At 43.6% G+C, this 21,178-nt stretch overlaps 1 protein-coding gene across 4 annotated transcripts in view; it reads right to left on the bottom strand.

Moving 5' to 3' along the window:
* LARP1 (La ribonucleoprotein 1, translational regulator) overlaps positions 1-21,178 on the bottom strand; it is a 124,260-nt gene that overhangs the window by 76,869 nt on the left and 26,213 nt on the right. The window contains exon 1 of one of the 4 annotated variants that reach the window (XM_082256103.1): positions 13,674-13,744. The exons of the other annotated variants lie outside the window; for them this stretch is intronic. Within the exon in view, the coding sequence (XP_082112229.1) occupies positions 13,674-13,680 (7 nt within the window). The 5' untranslated portion in view covers positions 13,681-13,744. Of the gene's footprint in view, positions 1-13,673; positions 13,745-21,178 lie in introns of those variants that run through there. 4 annotated transcript variants of the gene reach the window in all.

Below are 21,178 nucleotides of genomic sequence, written 5' to 3'. Positions count from 1 at the left end.
GGGCGCCCGGAAGCACAATCTGTAGGGAACCTGCGACCAGCCAAGGGTGCGGAGGGGAGACAATAGTGGCCTCAGAGAAACCCGGGAGGGACCTACAACTCCAGGGAGTACCCGTGCCCCACACCGCATCCAGGGAAATAGATGAGGTGCCCTTACTTACCGATCCAGCGAAGCGTGCAGGTAACACTCCCAAGACAGGAACCTCCTCGCCACTGAAGTGGGGGAGCTGTAGGCCAGAAGGAACGCTGTGACTCAGGCCGAGACCCAGTTGTATGGCTGAGGGGACCACTGGAATTTCAATAGTCCAGCGCGTCGTTCAGCTCAGAAGTTGCTAGAAGATCTCCACAGGAAAAAAAAAAAAACACGGAAGAAATCCGAAAACAAACCGCAAAAATAGACAAAATGCCAGGACCAAGGGCCCGGCAGGGAGACTAGGTCCTACTCCTGAACTAGGCAAACAAACTGAGCATCTCTAGGCAGAGAGGGTGGGGATCATGCCAGCTGAGGACGGCCCACGGGGCGAAGCCAAGCATGTAGGGATGCACCGAAATGAAATTCTTGGCCGAAGCCGAAGCCGAATAATAATGAAATGTTTGGCCGAAGGCCGAATACCGAACGCGGTGTTTCACATTTTTTCCATTTATTTTGCCAATTTTTTGTCCTCTCTCTTGTCCTCTCGTGTGTCTCTCTCTTGTCCTCTCACTCTCTCTCTCTTGTCCTCTCATGTCTCTCTCTCTCCCTAAATGTTACTGTAGGGAATGGGATTCAGTGCACACTGCAGCCTTGTACCATAGGGTTAATGTTAGTGACACTGTAGGGATTGGGAAGGATGCTGGGAATGGAAATCAGGAAGCATGCAGGCAGCCTTGTAAATTTTAATTGCAGATACAGGGCACTGGGCAGGTCAGGGTTAATGTGGTAACATCAATTACTCAGTGACAGTCAGTCAGTGTCAGTGTGGACTCGATCAGATTATACAGTGACAGACAGTCTCTCATAGTGGTGGTAGTAGGAGGCTGGAGGTGGACTAGTAGGAGGCTGGAAAGGAGCACAGCCGCATACATCCATTACTCACTCGTGCACTGCAGCCCGCCCCACACATTCAGTGAGTCTTACTCTCCTCCCTAGTTTTTTCAATGGCACATTCAGGAAGCCAATCACGCCGTGAGTAGCGGCACAGCGGAACCAATCAGGTGTGCAGGCACGCGTGATTGGTTCGCTGTGCAGCTAATCATGGCGTGATTGGCTTCCTGAATGTGCCATTGAAAAAACTAGGGAGGAGAGTAAGACTCACTGAATGTGTGGGGCGGGCTGCAGTGCACGAGTGAGTAATGGATGTATGCTCACCGCTGAAGTGTCCCGGCTTCACGGAAGTCTGTGAGTCCTCCTCCGAGTCCCTTCCCCCTGTAAATATCGTGACCTCGGCGATATGAATATCGCCTACGGCCACAGAACGATAGTCGATATATTGACTATCGTTCAGCCCTATTGTTCGGCACAAAATTATTCGGCCTTTTGACTTATTCGGCCGAATACCGAAAGTGCCATTTTTTCTATTTTCGGCCGAATAATGTTCGGCCGCCGAATATTCGGTGCATCCCTACAAGCATGTGTATTGTCTGCTTAGTCCTGCTCCAGCAGAGGGCACCTATGGTAAAGAATATGAAGCTGTGTGTCAATGAACGGAAGAGAAATCTGTGTTTTCAAAGGCATTTGGTGCACACAAAAAGAGGGATTTATATCTTGTGTGGAGATTTAGGAGTAGATTTAAATGGAAGGTTGTGTGCCTGGAATTGGATTTACATCTGTGACAACAGTAAGATGGGGACAGTAAAATGTATGAAATTCTCTGTCCATCCAAAACCACCCAATGGATCACGGATATATAGTGAAGGGTTGAAAGAATCCCAAAATAAGTGTGGACACCATAGAGGTAGATCATACACCAACTCTTTCTCTGATGAAAAAAAAAAAAAAAAAAAAAAAAAAAAAAAAAGGATAATGTGATGAGCAAATTTTCCCCTTCCTTGACATAGGCAAAGACACAATGGGATATCATTACAGCAATCTGTAAATTACCAATGTATATACATCTTAAAAAGGACTAAGATGGCTGCCCAGATAAATGAATAAACTCTAAAAACGTAGTTCTAGATATTTTTCAGAATCCCTCAAATATTGGCAGTTACAATAAAAAAAAAATAAAAAAACGCACTGGAAACTTTCATCAAAGCAGACCGTCACAAGAGAAACACAGGCTGCCAGTGCTGATTCCTCCATGATATATGTCCATCATACTGACTTCAAACTTTAATGAATTAGCATCTTGCAAGTATGCAAAAAAGGATGTCTTTTCTCGGATCCGCATAATTTAATGCTTGGTGATGGTCTTGGAATCAGTGATCCCATACCAATTGGCCAACTAGAATTTTCAGAAAGAGGTAAGCATGGGCAGTCCACCTTTTTTTCCCCTCCTCATGACTTCAAACCGGCACCTATCTCACCAATACTGCACTACCAAGCCCACAGCAATTTTTAAAAGCTTGCAACTATTGGCCTATCAGCTGCGGTCACTGATTTTTTGGGACAGCTGTGGAGGACAGTGCCAGGACTGTAGCAAATCTCTGCACATTTAAGTAAAAAAAAAAAATCTTCATGTAGATATGACAGATACCCAAAGCAGTAAGGGATGCTTCCTTTTCAAGTCACATAGGTGCCTAGACTGAATAAAGAGATTTTGGGTATGGGATACCTAGCCTAGGCCCAGGTGTTCTTAGAGCTGGAGGAGAATTTTGACAAGACAAATGCATGTAGAAGGTGGTATGCCGTGTACCTTCTATCATACAGTTATCGACAATTGTAGTATTTGGTCTTGACAAGTTGGTTTTAATGGGTATCCCCCGTGTGTAAAATCTCGGATGAAAACCATCACCACCTGAGCGACAATTCATACAGCAGTAAACTTTTCACTTTACTCTGAGTGACATCACTACCCCAGAGACCGCATGTGGTCAGGAATCCAAATGGCAGCTTCCAGATAAGGCTTCTTGCTCCTTGACCCATTTCTATTAAATTTGTCCACTCTTGAAATTAATCTATCACACACTTATCTGCAAAGCAGAAACTTCTGATCAACAGCACCACCCCACCAATAAGGGTACATTTACATCAGAACAAGGTACACTTGAACACATTCATTTTCATGCTTTGAGGCACGCCGTGTTCATTTTGAATAGGCTTTAGATCCCCTTCACCCGACCGTTCTGATCAGGTCCTCCAGCCAGTTTTTCAGGCTGCACTGACCAGACAGTCCATTTATCCCTATGGGCTGGCAGGTTTAAAACGTACTTGTGCAAGTCTGATCTGCCAAGCACAAATGGGAGGGGTTTCGTTCTTTGTGTAAGCAGTTTGGGTCAGAGGTAATTGGGTGCAAATCAGGGGCGGAAAACTCAAATTTACTGTGGGCCGCAACAGTAGTTTGGTTGCCCTCAAAAGTGCTGGTTGTATCTGGGGAGGATTACTTACAAAATGCAGGGTTCAGAGGCTTGCTAAGTACAGAGTGCAGTTTCAGGGGTGCCCTATGCAGAGATTGCAATCTTCAGGGGTGCACCACTATGTACAGAGTGAAGGGTTTACAGGTGCGCTATGCGCCACTTTTAATATGCTGTACGCTGCAACATACAAGCGATTGCAACCATGTGTTGTGGTTTACTGCAGCAAACCTTACATGTGTGCCTTGGGGTGTAACAATGAATAGCTATGCACGGCATGCATATACAGTGCATTGTCATGGGTTACTGTTAGATGTGTTCTAATGCATGTGCTGGCATTGTGTTGTGAATAAAAGTCCTAATAAAAGAGCACAAAGCAGCGTTCCACATGCTGTGTCCTTTTGTCCTGGCACACACCTGGGTACAGCCAGCCGAGGTGAGTCACTGATATATTAACAGACGTGTCTCAAGAACATTGGCTGCAGCAGATAACAAAACAACTCTCCAAGGAAAAGCTATTTTAAAAAAGTAGTTGGAAAAATGACCACTTCTTACACAAGCCGAGTGACCCTGAAAACTGCCACCTGAATCAACACAAGCTCTCACTCTGTGTAGAGGAGATTTTTTTCCCCTGAGTGGACGCTTTCACGCTGTGACTGATCAAAGTATAAGCTACATGTAAGAAGAGATTATTGAAATTTCATGGTACAGATAGTGCCCTGCCCCCAATACACAGTGCTCCAGTGAAAGCAGGTTGTCTATAAACAGTAACAGGGTAAACAACGAGCCTTTGGAGAGATCGGGCAGCTGCAGGTGACAAACCAGTTACCAGACTCCGGTTCTCTCTAGAAGCAATTCTGCACAACCAGATGCGCTGTCAGCTGACAACCCTGCAATTGGATGACTAAAAGTCGCAGCATGATCGGGAAGCAAGAGGCTTGGTTTTGAAGCTGAAAATATGTGGGCCTGCACCTGAAAATGTCAGTCACCTGCTTATTATGGTCATTTCAGTAGCTAACACTCTAAAAAGCTGAAAGCAGCCAGTGAAGTTTGCAGACTCATTCCTGTTATGGGCCACCTGTGTATTTCTCTTGTGACTGGTGTCACAAAATCTTAAAAGTATATGTGAATCAGTGTTCATTTCGTCGACTAAAACGTTTGTCGACTAAATTAACACAATTTTAGTCTACTAAAATACAACTAAAACTCCAGGACCAGCAGTAGTATATGAGTTTGGAAATTGTAGAGAAATGCTTAAATAATGCATTACAAATTACAATTGAACTACACGCATTCGATTATAGATGACTAAAATTAGTTTTAGTCGACTAAAATGTAGGACGTTTTAGTCTACTAAAATGTACTGGAGTTTTAGTCGACTAAATACAACTAAAACACTTGCAGAAGACTAAAATGGGACTAAAACTAAAATGCCATTTTAGTCCTAAGACTAAAACTAAATTGAAATTTGCTGCCAAAATTAACACTGATGTGAATTCTAAGAAACTTCTCGTTGGCTTCCTTCTGGTCTACACAATTGAAAGCATTTAGTTTGATGAGGAAAAAAAAAAAAAAAAACGAAAAAACAAACTTTTGATTCTGCCATAATCTGGTGAGCCAATCATTTTCTATGCTCTCTGCCCCTGCTTACATCTTAGCATGTTTTCCAGTTCTCTGGACTACAGAACCCTCCATTTTATGGACAGAAGGACAAAGGCAGGCACCGATACAGTATGGAGGAGGAGCATAGTCACCCTAGGTCTAGGGCTAAATGGGCATTACTGGCAGGATCACCAGGTGAAAATATAAGAAAACCACATCTAGGCACTAGTAAGCTGCAATAATACAGACCTCTGACCTCTGAAAGAATGGCAGGGAAACCTGAGGAAGGAATTTGACAAGTGACAACCCACTGGGCAGAGCCAGCGACGACACTTCCGGTGTCTCCAAGACCCGGAGGCCGTGGGGAGGACGACATCTGCCATTTTGGATTTTATTGTACCTACATGCTTATGACAAGCATTTTTGTAAGTTTTTAGTTCATAAAATGACACCTTCCTTTATATATCCTGAGCACTTGGTCCCAAATGGAGCATGCTCAGTCTAAAAGGCAGATCACAAGAGATCATCTAATTGGAGGCATACCAAGCCAATAATAGAAGATCTTAAAGGCGCAGCATGACCTGTAATGGGTCAGAGTTAGGCAAGCAGGCATTGCACCCAAAGGTGTCTGGTGATGGCTTTTTGACACAGCTGTATTTTTATGGATGGACACCACGTTCTTTACCTTTCATCTTTGGATTATAGATTTTATTTTTGAAGTGGACTTTTATAACTATTGGAGGTTTATTAATAATTTCACTGTGTGTTATGTTATCACGAGCACATACTTTCACACAATATTATAAAGGGACTCATATCTGTGTTATATAAAATGGTATTAGAGTTTTATTCAGTATTTTTGTTGCTGAAGGCACCATTTCTTTTTTCTTAAGGTGCGATGGACTGCCATTAGGAATAGGATGCATGTTGAGTGTGTGTTCCCAGTTTAACTGTTTCCCCCATTACATATATGAACACCTGTTTTGGTGTTGAAGAGGACATTACCCCTCACTTATGCTTGGGTCTCCCTGGACAGGAAGTGAGGCTAAATCTTCCCAATGTGATACAGAAAAAAAAAAAAAAATCCCTATTTAGACACTTTAGGGCTTGTGTAGTCAAGTTGAGTTTAAAATACACAACCACAGTTTGGCAGATTTGCACTTATTTCAGAGGGTGTGCCGGTGAGGAGAGCCCTGAGGCTGCACTCAAAGGATAAGTTTACCTTAAAAAATAAAAAGAATATGGTTTCTGTGAATGAATAGAACGCTTTCTCCGATTGGTTAAGTGGGAGGGATGGGCTGATGAAATGTTCTCAGACTTGGCCAATCAGAGAATGCTTTGTATTCATTCACAGAATATAAAGCTGCCTATGAATGACTGAGCGCTGCTAAACTAGACTCTGTTTTGTTCAGGATAGGAGACAGGAGGTCTGTCACAGCCAGAACCCAGCACTGTGTACTTTATATAGCTGAAGTTACATGCAGTACACAGACACGGCAGCACTTAGTGAAGCAAATAGTTTGTTTGGACTAGCTTGGTCCAGACTTACTATTCAAAAGCGACATGAGAAATGGACACATTTCCGAAGCTGAAATGATTGACCGATATCGTTTTTTTTAATGCAGATAACGATATTTTGGTCATCGCATATCGGCCGATACTTCCGGACATTTAAAAGAAAAATGCATTTTGTTTTTACAGATACTGTTATGGAGGGATCTGGGGGGGTCTAAAAGGCCCCAAACCCCTCCTCTGCACTTAAAAGCATTAAAAACGCAAAGTGCTGAGTACCCGGAAGTGATGTAATTTTTACATGAAGAACCAATCAGAGCCGAATGCGGCTTTGATGGGGTCTTTGGCGGGCGTGCAGGTAGGTTGCCAGGGTCTCCCGATGGGGCGTGATACCCGGGCGAGCCGCAGAAGGCGGCGGGGGGGGGGGGGGGGTTGGATGTCCCCTCCCGTTCCTTGTAATGACGGCCGAGGCGGCTTCTTAGCTGCATTGGTTCTCATTACAAGGCAGCCAACCATCGGCTATGGACGCCGGTACCGGGGTGATGCCTCTAGCTGCAAGCATCACCTGGTACAGCACTTTCCTGAAATATCGGCAACCTCAGGGGCGGATTCCGATATATATCAGGCAAAGTGCATACTGGCCCCCGATATATTGGTGTGGCCAAAAAATGGCCGATCCCATATATATTATATATATATATAAAAAATATTATATTATATTATATTATATATCTCAATGTACATGTTAAAAGGCAATGCCATGCCTGGCAAGATACATCTGTACAAATAGATCTCAAAAGCAATCCATTCTTTCTGCACAGCACCTAAATGCATGCATTTTCCTGGCTCTCGTGTACCTAAACCCATACAATCACTGACACTTATGAATTTAGTCACAGCCCACTTTCAAGAGGGGTCATGTGAAACTTAAGTGTTCTGGCAGAAAGAAAAAAAAAGAAAAATAAAAAAAAAAAAAAAACGCTAACAAGTGGCTCATCAAGTCTGCGCCATTTTTTTTTTTTTTAAATTGATATTTACTTATATTTTTACTTTTTGTATAGAACTAGGTTTGTCCAAAGAATGTTTGAATCCACTTATTGTTGACTGACTTACTACCTCTGCTGGAAGTCTATTCCAAGCATCAACTACTATTTTGGTAAAATACTTTCCAAGATTACTTTTGAACTTTCTTCCTGCTAGTTTGAGGTTAGGTCCCCATGTTCTTGAACTTAGCTTTGTATTGAAAATACTTCCCTCCTGAACCCTATTCAACCCCTTGATACATTTAAAGCTTTAAATCATGTCTTTCCCCAATTTTTACTAGCATTATACCATCCAGTGCAGCGTGGAGATTGTCTAATTACCGGGATTGGGCATTAAAAAAAGCAAAGTTTTACCTCTAAAGCTTTTACTTTAAAGCTTAAAGTGACAAAAGGCTCACTGAAAAAAGGAAAAAAATAAAAACGAAACATGTTATATTTACCTGCTCTGTTATATTTACCTGCTCTGTGCAGTGGTTTTGCACAGAGCAGCCCTGATCCTCCTCTGAGTCCCCAGCCAGTGCTCCTCCTCTTCAGCCAGTGCCCCCAATTGCTTGCTCTGGGGGCACTGGTGCATGCTCATGAGCCCCGCTCTATGAATCCATAAAACACATACGGACCGGCCTCTGCCCCCCCGCTCTCATTCTCATTGGCTGATTGACAGTAGCAGCGCCAATAGCTCCCGCTGCTGTCTCAGTCAATGAGGAAAGAGAGACCCAGGAGAAGCTCAGCTTTTGTGCACATTGCTGGATCGAGGGGCTCAGGTAAGTATGGCATTACTACATTGGTCTAGCTTACACCAACCTAATTAAACATGATCCATACCTGTGGGATGGCTGTGTAAGCTGCAAATCACTGCATCGCAGCAGTCTTCTAGATTCTGTGGTGAGTGGATGCCCTCCTGCATAGTTGAACACAGGAGGTTGGATGGCTCAGCATGGCTGTCATTTACAAAGTGCAGACAGGACTCCAAACAGAGTATTCGTTGTGTAAATGTAATAATACACAGGGCTTTTAGGGTGATCATGCTAAGTGAGCTTAAAAAAAAGCCACACCGTTAACATTTTGCCTAAAGCAACCACTTATTATTGGCTGTACTATTTTTTGCAGTCACATTTCTACAGCTGTGACATCAACATTCCAAACAATGTATGCTGATCATCAAGCAAACGGATGGGTTACATATATCCATGTCACTGGGATTATTAACAGTCATGGTTGCAGGTAGAGACCTGGCAAAAGAAGCTATTAAGTGCAGCTTGTGGATTCATGCGGGGACCTCTGCTAACTGAAAACAGCAAATCCCATAAGATGGGAGGGAAATCATAGCGTGTTCCAAGCCAATCCAAAACAAACAGCTCATACTCTTCTCACACAAGCTTGCTTCTTGCTTGAGGGAAATCCATGCAACAATTTTTCAGGTAGGAGAACGACAGATGGTATTGCAACAATCTGCATTGCTGCCAACTATTCCTGGCAGTACCATGTTTTGACTGTTTATCCCAGGAGATTTTTGTGCCTTAAAAAAAGTCCCTGGCTTTCAGTAACAGACCATCCCCATAAAGTCCATTTTTCGTCATTTCACATTCAAGCTACTTATAAACTTCTACGGCAAGTTACCAATCACTGGTATTAACCACTTAAGCCCCGGAGGATTTGGCTGCTAAACGACCAGAGGGTATTTTGCGATTCGGCACTGCGTGACTTTAACGGACAATTGCGCGGTCGTGCGACGCTGTACCTAAACGAATTTGGCGTCCTTTTTTTCCCACAAACAGAGCTTTCTTTTGGCGGTATTTGATCACCTGTGCGATTTTTTGATCACGCGCTATAAACAAAAAAAGAGCGTAAATTTTGCAAAAATAGCAATATTTTTCCCTTTTTTTTATATGAAATTCCCCCAAAAAAAATGTAAAAATCAAAATTTTTTAATATTTTCAGCCAATTTGTTTTATGCTACCTATGTTTGGTAAAAAAAAAAAAAAAAAAAAAAAAAAAATCGCAAAAAGCGTATTTTGATTGGTTTGCGCAAAAGTTATTGCGTTTACTAACAAAGGGAAAGATTTTTGTCATTTTTGTTGTTTTTTTTTTTAACGCGTAATGGCGGCGATCTGCGATTTTTTTTGCGGTACTGCGACATTGCGGCGGAAAGATCGGACCCTTGACTGACATTTTTGACACTTTTGGGGTTACCAGTGACATTTCTACAGTAATCAGTGCTATATATATGCACTGTTACTGTAAAAATACACTGGTAGTGAAGGGGTTAACTTTATTTGAGAGGGAGGGGCTGTGTGTGTCCCTAGGGGCGTGATTCTAACTGTGATTGGCTGTGGCTTCAACTGTATGCAGAGTGATCAATGGATCTACATAGTAGATCCATGTGATCAGCTCTCATACAGAGAGGAGAATGACAGGCAGCTTGTTTACACAAGCTGCCTGACTTTCTCCCTCTCCCCCGCCGATCGCAGAGTGGCCGGCGGCGATCGGGTCCGCCGGTCACACGCGCGGGGGGGGTCCGTGACCACGCGGGAGCGCGCCTCCGGCGGCGCGCGCTCGCTCCCTAAACCCTCACAGGCGAGCGACGTAGACCTACGTCACTTTGCCTGTGAGGGGCTGACCGCCGCCGTAGATAGTCGTGCGGCGGTCGGCAAGTGGTTAAGCATCAAATGAAAAAATAAAAATGCATTTAATTTGCATGTTAATGTTAACCAGTTCCGGACTGGCCACCGCATATATACTGCGGCAGGGCAGCCCGGCTGGGAGAAATCATGTATATTTCCGCGAGTTTGTGCAGGTGATGTAGGGGGTGCACCGCCCCCACTGTGATTGGATACAGCAGGAGCCAATCACAGCAGGTTCCGATGCATTCGGCTCAATGACAGAACATCGGTCTGTAAACAAGGCAGACCGCTGTTCCATCAGGAAGAGAGATCTTGTGTTTCAGCTTCAATCTCTTTTCCTCCAGTGCATCCACCCCCCCCCCACACACAGTTAGAAAACACTCCCTAGGAGCACACTTAACCCCTTCCCTGCCAGTGTCATTTATATAGTAACAGTGCTTTTTTGTTTTAGCACTGATCACTGTATTGGTGTCACTGGTCCCCAAAAAGTGTCACTTAGTGTGAGATTTGAAAACAATAATACATAATGTCCATAAAATGTGTCCCATAGTTTGTAGTCGTTATAACTTTTGTGCAAACCAATCACTATACACTTAGTATTTTTTTTTTTTTTACCAAAAATATGTAGCAGAATACATATTGGCCTAAAATTGATAAAAGATTTATTCGTTATTTTTTTTTATTATTATTGGATAGGTTTTTATAGCAGAAAGCAAAAATTGTTTTTTTCAAAAAAACTGTGCTTTAATGCTTATACAGCAAAAAATAACTGCACAGATAATCAAATACCACTAAAAAAGCAATTTGAGTGGGGGGGGGGGGGGGGAAACACAATTTTATTTGAGTACAGCATCGCAGGACTACGCAAATTGTTAAAGCAACGCAGTGCCGCATTGCAAAAAAAAAAAAAATGGCCTGGTCAAAAGGAGGGCCTTTCCGGAGATCAAGTGGTTAAAATTGCTCCCCACTCTAAGGCCTGGCTCACACCTATGCATTTTTGACACGGGCACTATGCTTTTTACAGCCACTGCGTTTTTGTAAAAAGTGAAGGCATTTTTTTATTTTTTTTTAAAATATGCAAAACTGCTTCTTTGGTTCCATAAACGTCAACGGAGAAAAAAAATGCAGAAAAACGCAAAATTGTAGTTCAATCGTGTGTGCAAAAAACCCAAAACAAAAAGCACTGCAGAAACCTTAAAAAGAAGACTGCATTGGTGTGAACCGAGTCTAAAAAAGGATAAACTGCAAGACAGCAGTTTAGTAATCTAGTGCTAATGAAATGTTGCCACGTACAGGCAAACTTTCATTTTGGGTAGTGGGGAAGTACCGCTGTCAAGCTATTATTGATATCTGCGTCCTCTATTTGTGCAGGTGATCAGAGTCAGCACCACCAAAAGTGATGGAAAAGTCATAGTTTTACAGCTGTCCCCTTAAGAATAAAGGGGAACACTTCCAATGGAGACAACTGTCTACGAGGAGATCCTTCTCAAATTGTAGAGATGTACCCTCACTTCCTGTTCCATCTCCTAGATAGAAAGTGAAGGCAATATTCTCTTTACTTTTTACCCTGAAAGACAACAAAGGCAGTGAAAGAAAATTCCTCCAAAGTGAGGAAATCCCTCTTGGTCAGCAGTCATCAGAACAGGTGTCCCCATTGGAAAATTGCCACTCCAACTGTAAAAATCTGGATTTCTCATCACTTTTAAGAATGGTCACTAGGACAAACAGAGGGAAACTTCTCAGCAGGAACAGATGGCAATGAAAAAACTAACAGATTTTAAACACTTCTACACAGAAAAAAATATAATAATAATATCAACTTTAGATATATTTTAAGGCTAGGGCTACAATAATGATTTTCAGTAGCTCACACCTATTGCTAAAAATGCTAGAGTTTTAACCGCTAAGCTGAACATAAAAATTAAATGCAGGATCACCAAAAATCTAATGAAAACAGCAGAAAAAAAAATGACTTCAAATATTCACAATTATGATGTTTTAGTACATTACCCTACTTCCCAGCTGTTAGAAGAACACACTTGGAGAGATTCACTCTACCCCGCTTATTTAAATACTTAAAAAGGACTTGAAATCTTTACTGGCAGAACATGTTCCTCCCCATCACATGCAGGTGAAGGGTCGCTAAAAATGACAAAGATTTCTCAGATTGCACCAACCTAGGGGATGCATGAATAATAAATCTCAGGCAGGAAAACCACAATACAATTAGGTTACCTAATCTTCAGGTATTTAAATGCTGCATTGGAACAATGCAAGGACTGTGAATTCTTATGGGTTACATGGCAGGTGTGAGAAAAGCAAATACACCGGGCAGTGTAGGTACAGAACCACGGGTACCTGGCAAGCATAACAAAACACCTCAATTCAAAACTAAAAAAAAAAAAAAAAAAAAAAAAACCTGAACTAGAGGCATCAGCTTTGCTAACAGCTGGAGAAGCACACATTGCCCATGCCAGATAAGAAATGAAATGCAGAAACCTTCCAGGTGAGGTCCATCCTTTAACAGAATTCTTTGGATTTAGTTACAACACCTCATGTCATTTAGGGTGTAAATCACACTGTCAATGGATGAACTAAATTTTGTCCGTTTTTAAGCATCCATTGGTACTAATACCAACTTAGTGCATTGTGAACATGCATATATTGCTTTGCCAAATGGTTCACCCTGCCATGTTGTGCCCTGTCAGTGTGCAAGTGGAACTGGTTGTGGCAGATTGGTAAAAAAAAAAAAAAAAAGTCAATTTCACATTTTTAGGTGTTTGAAATACTCTTTAAAAACGAAAATCCTACATTTTTACATTCCAGCAATACAGCTGAAAGCTGCAAATACCAGATTGCAGAGACAGATGGGAAATCCAGATTAATGGACAGGAATTGGGCGAGTGGGCTACAGATGCACACCACCAAAATCCGACAAGGTCACACATGCACAATCAAGTATATATAAACAAAAAGAAAAAAAAAACTCTCTCCTTAACACCACCAATACTGTCAAAGCAAGGGCAGCCCCATCTCTGAAATGGCACGGATTTAAAACCAACCCCAACTCTCCACATGTTGGGTTGGGTGGCAGGTTGAAAATTGTCTGCATTTGCAAATTGCTTTAGTAAGGTAACTGCCAAGCACAAAATCCATAAAGGTTGAAAAACACTTTAATTGATACTGTAGGTTTCCAGTGAGAAATGTCCAATCACTCACCAAACATATCCAAACCAAAAATACAAGGGCTGCATTTTTGTGCACTCATTTTTGACACTAACTTAAAAGAGCATCAAAAGGTTCATGCAACTAAAACAGTAAAAATATATGTTTTGTAATCAATCCTTACACCACCCTAGGTAAGTTATAAAGATGGAAATGTCCCACCTCTAACCCCACCCTACCGTGCATGACTGGCTGCTTAGGGTCTTCATCAATGGGCTCCAGCTCAGCAATGAATCACACAGAGGCTGAGAATAGCTGCTGAGACGCTCAGACTCCACCTTCAGGTTACTCCCTCACCCATTGGCTCAGCTGGTATGTACCTCTGCCTACTGAAAATAAACTCACTTCACTGCAATACATGTTCCAGCAAACTGAGAAAAACAACATCGCTTCACAGTTTGCAAAGACAGTGTTGAATGCCAAGGTTTCAGAAGCCTCACTGCATTTAGGAGCAAAAGTAGAGCAAGCTGTCAAGTGAGGTGACTGCAAGCTTATGCCCGTTACATCAGTGTTGTAATATAACTGGCTTATCTGCCACCAAGTCGCACTCCAAGATCATGCCTTGCAGCTTGGGTTATTGATGAACGCATTCCACAACATGCCATGGCCCACTGAGCTTGTCTAACCTGTCACTCTGGTACTAGCCAAAGCCATTATGCAGGGCTAAAGAGGAAGAGCACTCTCAGCTGTGTAAATTTACACCTACATACGATTACCAAAAGTATTGGAACGCATGCCTCTACATGCACTTTAACCACTTAACCCCCGGAAGATTTTACCCCCTTCCTGACCAGGGCCTATTTTGCGATTCGGCACTGCGTGACTTTAACGGACAATTGCGCGGTCGTGCGACGCTGTATCTAAACGAATTTGACGTCCTTTTTTTCCCACAAAACAGAGCTTCCTTTTGGTGGCATTTGATCACCTGTGCGATTTTTTGATCATGTGCTATAAACAAAAAAAAAAAGAGCATCAATTTTGCAAAGACAACAATATTTTTCACATTTTTTTTATATAAAATTCCCCAAAAAAAAATGTAAAAATCAAAATTTAACATTTTAGGCCAATTTTTTTTATGCTACATATGTTTGGGGGGGGGGGGGGGGGGGGAGCGGAAAAAAAACCGCAAAAAGCGTATTTTGATTGGTTTGCGCAAAAGTTATCGCGTTTACTAACAAAGGGAAAGATTTCTGTCATTTTTGTTTAACGTGTAATGGCGGCGATCTGCGATTTTTTTTGCGGTACTGCGACATTGCGGCGGACAGATCGGACCCTTGACTGACATTTTTGACACTTTTGGGGTAACCCCAGTGACATTTCTACAGTAATCAGTGCTATACATATGCACTGTTACTGTAAAATTACACTGGCAGTGAAGGGGTTAAATTATTTGAGAGGGAGGGGTTGTGTGTGCTTGAGGTGTAGGAACAATGATCAACGGTCCTACATAGTAGAGCCATATGATCACTATTTCTACACAGGGGAGAATGACAGGCGGCTTGTTTACATCAGCCGCCTGCCTTTCTTCCTCTGCACCGACGATCGCCGAGTGACCGGGCACGCGCGTGCGTGGGGGGGGGGGGGGGGTCCGTGACCGCGCGGGGGCGCGCGCTCGATCCCTAGACCCTCACAGGCTAGCGCTGTAGTACTACGTCGCTCTGCCTGTGAGGGGCTGACCGCCGCAGTTAATAGTCGTGCAGCGGTCGGCAAGCGGTTAAAGGCTTTCCACAAGGTTTAGGAGTGTGACTATGGGAATGTTTGACCATTCTTCCAGGAGGGGAATTGGTGAGGTCAGCCACTTCTGTTGGACAAGAAGGCCGAGCTGGCAGGTCCCCGCTCTAATTCAGCCTAAAGGTGTTCCATCACCAGTCACATTCTTCCACCGCAAACTCACTCATCCATGTCTTTATGGACCTTTCTTTGTGCACTGGTCTAAATCATTTGATTTTGGGGGGGGGGGGGGGGGGATTATAGTGTGGGACTGTTTTTCAGGGGTTAGGCTTGGCCCCTTTGTTCCACTGAAGGCAACTCTTAAGGCATCAGTATACCAAGACATTTTGGACAATGTTCTGCTCCCAACTTTGTGGGAACAGTTTGGGGATGGCCCCTTCCTGTTCCAACATGACTGCGCACCAGTGCGCATAGCAAGGAAGGTATACAAAGACATCAATTAGCGAGTTTTGGTTGGAGAAACTTGACTGGCCTGCAGAGTCCTGACCTCAACCCGATAGAACACCTTTGGGATGAATTAGAGCAGAGAGTGCGAGCCAGGCCTTCTCGTCCAACATCAGTGCCTGACCTCACAAATGCGCTTCTGGAAGAATGGTGGGGTGGAGTATCAAAGAACAACCACTTCTGCCAGACTTGTCCATGCTAGAGATAGGCCCACATCATCTGCTAGTTATAAATGTACAGATAAGGAATATGCTATGCTGATCATCAATCTACTGCTGCCTTTTCATGGTCTAGTGAGCAGGCTTGGGATAGAGAGGGGAAACCCCAATCCCTTATAGAACTCCAGGCACAATTTTTCTTTTCCCATACAATGGGGCTGTGCCCACACTGCATGGGTTAACTGCTCGATTGGACACACAGCCCAGCTCGGGAGAGAGCCCACATGTGCCCCAAAAGCAAGCGGCTTGATTTGAGAGAACACACAAGGAGAGAAGTGGGGCACCCCAGAAAAGGCGTAAGGGGCCACAGAACAGGCAAGTATAACTTTATTTCAATTTTAAAAAAAAAAATAAAGGTTTACAATCCCTTTAATTTATCATGAACCTTTGTAGATTCTATCACATTTGCACTAACAGAACAGAAAGCAGTAAAGACGGTCAAAGTGCAGCAAGTCACCGGATTACAGTTCAGAGGTGATTTCTTCACTTCAGAGCCTAATTTTCTTCTGGAAGTAGTTCTTTAATCTGCATGGAGTTTGTATGCTCTTTCCATGTTAAAGTAGGTTACTTCCAGTTGCTCTAGTTTTTTCCCACAATCCAAAAATATACGGGTAGTTTATCTGACTCCATTGTTCTTCAACATGCATTAATCTGCATGTCTGGACTGCTGTCTAATGTTTATTGTAATGAAATTGCTACCACTGCCTTGCTGTGCACCATAGAAATGGGATTTTTGTCTTACCGTAAAATCTATTTCTTGGATGTTCATTGACAGGCACAGCTCTTCATCTTCTTGACTGTAGGGTTATACTGTCCCCTACTGGACACTAGGCAGAGAAAAAGCTTGAACACTCCTATGAAGCAGTCCCTGGGGGTACACTCCAATTTCCTGCTCTAGGTATTCAATTTTGTAACAAGCAGTGTCAGAAGGAAAAACCAAAAACTCTATAGGAGGGGCAAGGGCCGTGTCCGCCAATGAACATCAAAGAAATGGATTTTACAACAAGTCAAAAATCTAATTTTCTCATTTGTTCATTGACGGACACAGCTCCCGATCTTCTTAACCATTGGGATGTCCCAAAAGCAGTGTTAAACATGATGGGTGGGAACAGCGAAAAATAAATTCCCAGGGCAAAACCTTACGGCCAAAAGCAGCATTTGCAGATACCACCACATCTACTTTTTAGAACATCCCCAAGGCTAAACACAGCCAACCAGGTAACTTGGAGATCTACTGTCAACTGGAGCTCACCTGAAAAAGAAAAAAAAAAAAAAAAAAACCCCTCAAAAAGGAGGGCAAGTCCTCTAAACAGCAGCCAGCAAAACTTTGCAGCCAAAAGAAGCATCCGCAGATGCCAACCCATCCACTTTGTACACACACTCACAAAAGTTTTATAGACAACCAGGTAGTCGCCTGCAAACCTGCATCACTGACGGCTGATGACGGAAGGCCCGAGGAGGCACTAAGTGCCAGAGTAGAGTGTGCCTTGAAAGGAAAAAGAGGAACCTGACCCTTAATAGAATAAGCCTGAACCACAGTCTGTCTGATCCATCTAGAAATGGTCGCAGCCGTGGAGGACAAATAGTGCGTCTGATATTCTAAAAGACTCCGTAGCTGCCAGATACACCCTTATTGCCGGAACCACATCCAGGGAGTGCAAGGCAACTTCCTTAGGATGCTTAGGCTTGGGACACAGAGCAATACAAGGTCTTCATTCAGATGCAATTCAGAGACAACCTTCGGAAGGAACAACTGACATGGACGTAGAACCACTTTATCCCTGTGAACCACCAGGTAAGGTGAACGACAAGACAACGCCGCCAGTTAAGGCACCCTGTGCACCGAAGTAATGACAAAAAGGCCACCTTCTGAGACAACGTAAGCAGGGGAACCTCCTGAATATTTTCAAGGGGAGGACTGGAGAACTGACACCAAATTGAGGTCCCACAGCAGCAATGGAGACTTCACTGGAGGAACCAAGTGTCCCACGCCCTGGAGAAAAGTATGCATCAAGGAGTGTTTGGCCAATGGGCATTGAAAGAAAACCGCCAAGGCCGAGACCTTGCCCTTGATGTTAATCAAGGCCAGGCCCTGCTCAACCCCTTGTTGGAGGAAAGCCGAGATCCGCCACTGAAAAGGGACCCAGAGGGATACACACTACGCAATGTACGTCTTCCACATACGATGGTAAATCTTCCTAAAGTAGATTTTAGAGTTTTTAATAGCATAGGAATCAGACAACCCTCTATCCTTCAGCACCTGGCTTTCAACAGCCCAGCCATCGACTGTAAAGCAGGATGGAAGATTGGCACTTGGGACAGCAGATCTTTCCTGAGAGGGAGTTTTCAAGGAGCATTAGTGAACAGCCGTACCAGATCAGCAAGGCCAGTCTGGAGCCACTAGGACGACCGGAATTCCTTCTGCCTCAATCCTGCGTAGTAGTCTCAGCAGAAGCTGAAGAGGAGGAAAGGCGCAAATCAGACAATACTGATTCCAAGGAGCCACTAAAGTGTCTGTAGCGACGGCTAGAGGATCCCGAGACCGCACCACATACCTCTGAACCTTCTTGTTGAGGCGAGAGGCCAACAGGTCCACCTCTGGAGCACCCCACTGGGGACACGACTGACGAAACCCCTCCGGATGAAGAGACCATTCTCCCTGGTCTAATGCCTGTCGACTGATATAGTACGCTTGCCAATTTTCGACCCCTGGAATGTGCACAGCAGAGAGGGCCGGAACAAATATTTTGCCCACCTTAGAATGCCGGCTACTCCATGTAAAAAGAGAAAAAAAATGCCAGGACCATAGATCCCAGCAAAGGAACTAGGTCCTGACTAAGCAGAAAAAAAAAAAAAAAAAAAAACGTAATACCTATAGCAGGAAGTGGGAGTATACCCCCAGTGACTGCACCAAAGGCGTGTTCAAGCTTCTTCTCTGCCTAGTGTCCTACTCCTGTAGGGGGCAGTATAAACATACGGTCAAGATGATAAAGATCTGTGTCCGTCAATGAACGAAAGAAAATACCTTTTTATTTCACAGGGTGCATATGTGGTTAGTAGGCATGCCTTGCAGCTCTGGTTCGTGGGTTTGAATCTAAAGAGACATCCTGAAGTTTGAATGTTCTACCAGTTGTTTTCTGTGGGTTACCTCCAGGAGCTCTGGTTTCCACTGACAAACCAAAAACATACAGATAGCTTAATTGGCTCCTTCTCAAATCAGCAGTGTCAAGATTAGGTTGCAAGCTACTTTAAGTTAGGATTCAAATGAATTTTACATTACTCTCCAACATAGCTACACTAAATGCAGTTAAAATGGTTCATGATTTTTTTTTTTTGTTCAACTAGTATAATTAACCTGAAATCTTTATACTGAAATACCATGCGTTAGCTGAAATCAGACTTCCATGGGAGGCTTGCCTTGGAAGTTAATGGACAAGAAGGTAATTTGGGGACTTTAAAAGTGAATTGGTGAAGAAAAAAAAAAAACAAAACTGCAGCATATATAAAGCACAGGCACACACCTTTAGGTAGCCTCCAATGGCGTGCTTTGGTGACTGAATGCCAATTTGATCAAAACATTGCTTCCTTGGGTCCTGAAGACTGAAACCTCATGCTGCCTCCTGAACATTCCCATTGGTCAATGAGTCAGCCCAAAAAAAAGGGAGCTACCAGCAGGCTCCAGACACTTCCAGGTAGTGTTGAGCTTTTCAAATTGGCCTGGCATTCAGCTGTAGAGGGCAGGGTCTTAGAGCCTGCTGCAGGTATTTGCCCCTTTTATACTATTTTTTATTCCTTCTGTGATGACAATCTCTTTAAATGAACCCGAGGACAGAAATATGGAAGAATACTGATCAGTGCTTTACCATCAAGGGTGACCGTGATCTAGAACAGGCATAGTCACTCCAAAGGTGGTCATTACCATTTTACACAGCCAAGGCAGGGGATTAGGATAGCAGCATTAAAGCGGAGTTCCACCCTGGATTTGTTTTTTTTTTTTTTTTTTAATACCCCCGGGACAGTCAGGGCTAGTGCATTCCACAATGGCTAGCCTCTGATCTGTCCCGGGTTGCACTTACCTGCAAGACGAAATACTTACCTTGCAAACGTCTTGTCCAGCGCTGCCATCTCAGATGTGGGCAGCTTGAAGCCAGCGCGTCCTCTTCGGCGTCTTCTTCCGCCTTCTGTGGTCCCACGATGCTCTGCGCCGGCCCCGACGTCACTTCCGGGTCGCGCGCGTCACCCCTCCACAGCTTCTGGGCATGCCCAGAAGCTGTTTAGAAGGGGATGACGCGCGCGACCCGGAACTGACGTTGGGGCCGGTGCAGGCGCAATGATTCCTGGGAGCTATGACGTCCAGCTCCCAGGAATCATTGCAGAGCCAGGAAGTGACGACGGGCCGCGGCCGAGGAAGGAGGAAGAAGGAAGTAAGGTAAGTATATTTTCTTCGCTACGAGGTAAGTAAAAAAAAAAAAAAAAATATGCGATTATCCATTTCTTTTTCAGGTGACCCGGAGCGAGAAGATGGAGGTAAGTATAAAAATAGGGTGGAACTCCACTTTAAGCCTGCACCTTACACTTGGTTCAGATCTAGGTGTGTCTGGAACGCCCCCAAAATCATGCACCCTCAACATGAACAGAAACGCACTGCTGGCACCCCCATGCATCAGCAACCACATGCATTTTTGCCGTAGCATCATACAGTCCAGTGTGGTGAGATTTTACAGACAGTAGGGGTCTTTCCCCCACGTTTGTCATGGGTAGGGCTGCCTATTGAAATGAAACAATGGGTTGCTCTATGCATGGTGTGTGTAGATCGGAACCAAGCTTTAAAAGCCAGATTAGCATTAGTAGATACCTTACCAGTGTCCCTACAGAATCACATTAACAAAGGGAAGTGGAAGTCAGCCAGCATGGCCATATACTCAATAGACAAAAGAAATGGGGGGGGAGACTGTGGTGGTGGTAGCAAGTTATGCCCCTTACGATACAAAACTATTTAGCCACTGCAGGGTAGATGGTTCAAAGGAGTGTGTACATTGATTTACAAGACTTTCCAATGTAGCATTTACCTGGAGTTTCCCTGTATTAAAAGGGATGTAAAAAATGCACATAAATTTATATTGGAGTTCTAGTGTAATTAAAATGGAGCTTATAGTCATCACTTGAGATTTTACAAAAGCTACTTTTCCAATTTCAGAAAAGAAAAAAAACTTGGATGGAAAAACAGGAAATGTTAATGATTTCCTAACTTGTCCACAGTCGCTTACCTAATGTTACAGTTCCAATATCAG

Source organism: Pelophylax lessonae (genome assembly GCF_965119305.1).
Source record: "Pelophylax lessonae genome assembly, chromosome: 4".
In the NCBI taxonomy this organism is placed as follows: Eukaryota; Metazoa; Chordata; class Amphibia; order Anura; family Ranidae; genus Pelophylax; species Pelophylax lessonae.
Note: the sequence above shows the minus strand (reverse complement) of the source record. Positions and strands in the feature narration are given on the sequence as shown.